The following is a 6000-nucleotide window of genomic DNA, read 5'->3' as shown; positions in this document are numbered from 1 at the left end:
GTGTGATTGTGTGTGCACGCTTGTGTGCGATTGTGTGTGTGCGTTTGCGTGTGATTGTGAGCCACCCCATGTGTGATTGTGTGTGTGCGCTTGTCTGTGATTGTGTGTGCACGCTTGTGTGTGTGCACTTGCGTGGGATTGTGTGTGTGTATGTGCGCTTGTGTGTGCACGCTTGTGTGCAATTGTGAGCCACCCCATGTGTGATTGTGTGTGTGTGCTTGTGTGTGATTGTGTGTGCACACTTATGTGTGTGCACTTGCGTGTGATTGTGTGTGTGTAAGCGCTTGCGTGTGATTGTGTGTGCGTGCTTGTGTGTGAATGTGTGTGCGTGCTTGTGTGTGAATGTGTGTGCACACTTGTGTGTAAATGCTTGTGTGTGATTGTGTGTGCACGTGTGCGTGTGATTGTGTGTGTGCACACTTGTGTGTGATTGTGAGCCACCCCATGTGTGATTGTGTGTGCGCGCTTGTGTGCACTTGTGCGTGATTGTGTGTAAGCGTTTGCATGTGATTGTGTGTGCGCGCTTGTGTGTGATTGTGTGTGCGTGCTTGTGTGTGAATGTGTGTGCTTGCTTGTGTGTGAATGTGTGTGCGCGCTTGTGTGTGAGTGCTTTTGTGTGATTGTGTGTGCGCGTGTGTGTGTGATTGTGTGTGTGCGCACTTGTATGTGATTGTGAGCCACCCCATGTGTGATTGTGTGTGCACGCTTGTGTGCACTTGTGTGTGCTTGTGATTGTGTGTAAGCGTTTGCATGTGATTGTGTGTGCGTGCTTGTTTGTGATTGTGATCTTGCATTTGTTGATCAAATGATTATTAGCAGATAAGCACCATTAAAGTCTGTGAGGATTTAAATGCAGATAAATCATTTGATAAGTTTTTCTATAGGATTGTGAGTTTTTGAATGACTTACAAACAACATGATGTCAATCAAGTAGCATTTACTGACACTCACCTGGCTTTTCCAGTTGTCCGGGAGGGAAATATGGTGGTTTTGTCCATTATTTTTTTCATTAAAATACATTACAATATTTAGATCAGGGAAATTACGATTTAAATCTATTTCATTAAAGTTGTTTCTCCCAGTCAGATATCCATTAGTTGTTGGTCCCTGTTAAATAATTTGGACATCAGTAACATAACTGCTATATGGTATTAGATTTCTCTTGATTTACATTTATTTTAAGCAATGTACAATTTGGGGTTCAACAAGACCTTGATGTAGTACAAAAGCTCACAGAAAATGAAAAACATTTTAGAATTGTCAAGTGAAATTTAAAAGGACACGAAACCTAACTTTTTTTTCTCACTATTCAGATAGAGAAAACAATTTAAAAAAAGTTTGATTTACTTCTATTATCAAATTTGCTCTCATATTATTTGTTGAAGAGATACCTAGGTAGGTCGCTTGCACATGCCTGAAGCACTACATGACAGGAAATAGTGCTGCAATACAATGCTCTTGCTAATGTATAACATTGTTGCAAAATTGCTGCTGTATAGTGCTACAAACATGTGCACACTCCTGAGCTTACCTTTCTGCTTTTCAACAAAGGATAACAAGAAAACAAAGAAATGATGATAATAGAAGTAAATTGGAAAGTTGTTTAAAATTGTATGTTCTTTATGAATCATTAAAGAAAATGTTTGGGTTTTATGTCCCTTTAAAGCAGAGCTTTCCAAACTTTTCATGTTGGCGACACACTTTTTAGACCTACATCATTTCTGACACAGTAATTCAGTTGTACTGGCAAACAGGAGGTTAAACTAACTTGTTTTAAGAGATACGGACACATACATAAATGATATAATAACGATTTATATTTATAAGTATGTATGTGCAAGAATTAAAAAAAGTTTAATAACACCAATAGCTACTTACTATTTTAATGGGATGTATGAGGTTGATGGGATGAACACAATTTCGGAATATTTGGTGGAATATTAGATAAAGACAATCGCATTTCATCATCAAGCATTTTTAAGCTTCCCCTTCCTATCCATATATCAAGAGCAGAAGCAGCAATGCATTACTGGGAGCTAGCTGCAAACCCCCCCCCCCCCCCCCCCCCACTGACTTCTGACTTCAGCTCAGCGTTTAATCTGCCGCCCTCAGAGCTTGGTGAGTCCGACTGACTACTGCCCGCGCTGCAAACACACTGCTGTCCCACTCACTGACTACACATGCAGTCACGAGCCAATTAAGGAGACTACACGTGCAGTCAGGAGACAATTTTCCCACCCTAAGCCGCCAATGGGAATAGTTTCAGTTCCCACTGAGCTGCGCCAATAGGTTAAGATGATCTGTGACCCCCTAGGTATCAATCACATGTCAACCATGTGATATGCGTAGTAGGCAGGCGGAAAGTCAGAAACCCCCCCAAATTTATTTTTTTTAAATTACATTTTAAAAAATTTGTGCTAAAGCAGGGACACACCTACACACTGCTGCCGACACACAGTTTGGAAAGCACTGCTTTAAAGGGACAGTCTACATGGCATTTTTATTGTTTTAAAAGATAGATAATCCCTTTATTACCCATTCCCCAGTCATGCATAACTAACACTGTTATATTCATATACTTTTTATCTCTGTGATTATCTTGTATCTAAGCATCTTCTGACAGCCCCCATATCACATGACTTTGTATTTATTATCTATTGACTTGCATTTAGTATTGTGTTGTGCTAACTCTTAAATAACTCCTCAGGTGTGAACACATTGTTATCTATATGACCCACATGAACTATCAGCCTCCTGTTGTGAAAAGCAAATAAAAAAACATGTGATTAAGAGGCTATCTATTGAGCCTCTGAAACAGGCAGACATTTAGAGGTTTAAAGGTTATAAAGTATATAAATATAACAATGTTGGTTGTGCAAAGCTGGGGAATGGATAGTAAAGGCATTACCTATCTTTTTTTAAACAATACCATTTTTATTGTAGACTGTCCCTTTAAATATGCCCAACAATATAAGATAATGTTATTATATCTAATTTATAAGTAATGTGCCAATCTCATTTGCTGTTCAGTAGTAACTATTTAAGTTGGACACTTGTTGGTATTTGTAGACGTTGTATTTCAGTCTCTGCTAAACAGAGCACCATGCATAAAGCACTGGTAACTCTGGAACTTTTGTGTTACCTACTGTACTGGTTAAAGGAAAATGCAACTCAGCATAATTTTCCTTTCATCACGAAACCCAAAACTTTTCTTTTGTGATTCTGACAGAGCACGCAAGTTTTAAAAAGTTTCCAATTTACTTCTATTATCAAATTTGTTTTGCTTCCATGATATTTTTTCTTTAAGAGATACATAGGTAAGTGTCTACACGGCAGGAAATAGTGCTGCCATCTAGTGCTCTTGTAAATGGGTAACATTCTTGCAAAACTGCTGCCATATAGTGATCCAGAAATCCATACAGCCTAAAAAGGGAACAAACGTATGTGCCAAGGTAGTACTTGCATGTTATAGAGCTACTATATATGGTTTTATATATAGACCTCTCAGGCAAATCAGAACTTCATAAAAATCTGACGTACGTTTCACTTGTATCAATGCATTTTTTTAAAGCCACACGTTACAGGTGAAACATATATCGGATTAGTCCTACGTTCTGACAAGGGGAGTGGTCATTTGATTCGCAAACATGTCTCATACAAGAGACAGCATTGATAGAGACTGGATATAACATTATTCTCACAAACGTGTAACCTTGTTATCAGTATATATGACCCCTTAATTTGTTTTTAATTTTGGATGGAATAAAGTGTTCTTTGAATAAGTCACAATTGTGTGAGAGGTTTATTTATAAAACAAATACCTTGTATGATACAAACTCATCACCGAAAAGATACACTCCCCCGCTAGGTCTCTGAGCAAGAGCTTGAATGAGGGTGCAAGGGGCATGAACAGCATATGTGCATATGTCAATAAAACAGTGATAGCAAATTTAAATTTGTAATGCATTCATACACATTTCAATTTTGACCCTTATGCCTTTTTAAAGGGACAATATACTATCAATTTTCTCTGTGTTCCCAATTATCTGCAAATTGCTTTAACTTTGAGATATATACATGTCTAAAGATGGATATATATATATATATATATATATATATATATATATGTATTAATGTAATTGGCTCAACAGTTGTATCCATATGAACAGAAGTACAACTTTGACTATGTACTTAACCCCTTAATAGGGAAACATAAAAGAATAATGGAATTTGGTTTAAATAAAAATCCTTTTATTAATAGAGAATTTTATGGTGTAATATACTGTATTATAAAAAGAATAAAAATCCTCAAACATTAATAGAGAATTTTAATCATAAATGATTTCTCTTTAATGATGGTGTAAAATATGTAGTTAAAAAAATTATATAAAAGAAAAAATGAATGTTGACCTGGTCTGCAGCGACTTCATATCCATCTGGATTCATGGAAGGTAGAATATGTATCCGTGTAGACCGTATTAGATTAGTTACACGTTCATTACCATTTCGATATTCTTCACATAAAAACTCAGCAAGCTGAATAAGTAATTCTCTTCCAAGGACTTCGTTTCCATGCATGTTCCCAACATACTTAAATTCTGGCTCCACTAAGGGGAAAAAAGAACACATCAGAATGAATTTAGGGAAAGTACTCACCTTAAAATTCAAAGGACTTAGCTAAAGGAAACCTGATACTCAGAAATGTTCTCTGTACCATCTAAAAAGAGAATGTTTCAAATACTAAACATAGCTTATTTTTTTATTTTTTTTACGCATTCATTTAATTTTTTACTGGAATTTTTGTTTAATAATTTGTATTCGTTTTTCACATATAAAGAAAATAACATTTACAGAAATCGTTACAAAGACCATAATTCAGTTAGATAAAGGATACAAATTTTGCAGGTTTGTTTGTTTTCATAAAACTTAGCCTGGAATACAGGTTGTCATAATAAAAAGGGACAGTAAAGTCATTATTAGACATTCATGATTTAGATAGAGAATAAAATTTTAAACAATTTTCCAATTTACTTCTATTATTTAATTTGCTTCCTTCTCTTGCTATCCTTTGCTTAAAGGTTTATCTAGGTAATCTCAGGAGCAGCAAAGAACCTAGGTTCTAGCTGCTGATTGGTGGCTGCATATATATATACCGATTGTGATTGGCTCACCCATGAGTTCAGTTAGAAACCAGTAGTGCATTGCTGCTCCTTCAACAAATGATACCAAGAGAATGAAGCAAATTTTGATAATATATGTAAACTGGAAAGTTGTTTAAAATTGTATGTTCTACCTAAATCATGAAAGAAAAAATGTGGGTTTCATGTCCCTTTAATGTCTACACAAATGAATTCCTCACATCTGTATTTGTATCTTATATCTATAACCAATAAACGACTTATATCCACAAGTGCATGTCTCAATTGTGTCTGTAAATAAAGGACCTTGCTAACTAGTAGATTGTCTAAGTGATTTGTTGCATGGGAGCCTGGTCTACCGATTGTCGTGCCCTCTGAGGGTTCCTAGGGGTTGCCTCAGAGTACATAATCCATGGTTCCCACAGCGCTAAAAAGCATTCTTTTTGGGCCAGTAGGTCTGCTGAAATGCTAGACATTTGGTAAATCTGTTCAATTTTACATAAGACTATGGAGAAATCAGGTATTTCTCTCTTCCAGTACCGTGCAATACATAGTCTAGTTGCAGTGCAAATCGTCATAACAAGCTTACAATTATTTGAAGTAAGGCCTGGTATTGGATCATGTAACAAAGCTTGTGTAGGGGTAAGGTTAATCTGTTTATTGAACATGGTGCTTAGCAATTGCGAAGTTCAAGACCATACCTGTGTTTAGGGTTGCCACCCGTCCCTTAAAATACAGAACACTTATAAGTTACACATGCTGCAGGGTGTGCAGGGAGGAATATGGATAGTGCTGTCCAGAAACACAATACATGTTCCTCCTGCACACCCTGCAGCATGTGTAACTCATAAGTGTCCAGGAA

General features: G+C 36.6%; 1 protein-coding gene across 1 annotated transcript in view; it reads right to left on the bottom strand.

Annotated features, from left to right (window-relative positions):
* Positions 1-6000, bottom strand: part of CPN1 (carboxypeptidase N subunit 1) — a 79604-nt gene that overhangs the window by 52521 nt on the left and 21083 nt on the right. Inside the window, exons 2-3 of the mRNA XM_053692529.1 lie at positions 4411-4607; positions 952-1107 (exon numbers count right to left, since the gene is read on the bottom strand). Coding sequence (XP_053548504.1) covers positions 952-1107; positions 4411-4607 — 353 coding nt within the window. The remainder of the gene's footprint in view (positions 1-951; positions 1108-4410; positions 4608-6000) is intronic.

Source organism: Bombina bombina, chromosome 9 (genome assembly GCF_027579735.1).
Source record: "Bombina bombina isolate aBomBom1 chromosome 9, aBomBom1.pri, whole genome shotgun sequence".
NCBI lineage: Eukaryota > Metazoa > Chordata > Amphibia > Anura > Bombinatoridae > Bombina > Bombina bombina.
This window is presented reverse-complemented; position numbering and strand designations above follow the sequence as displayed.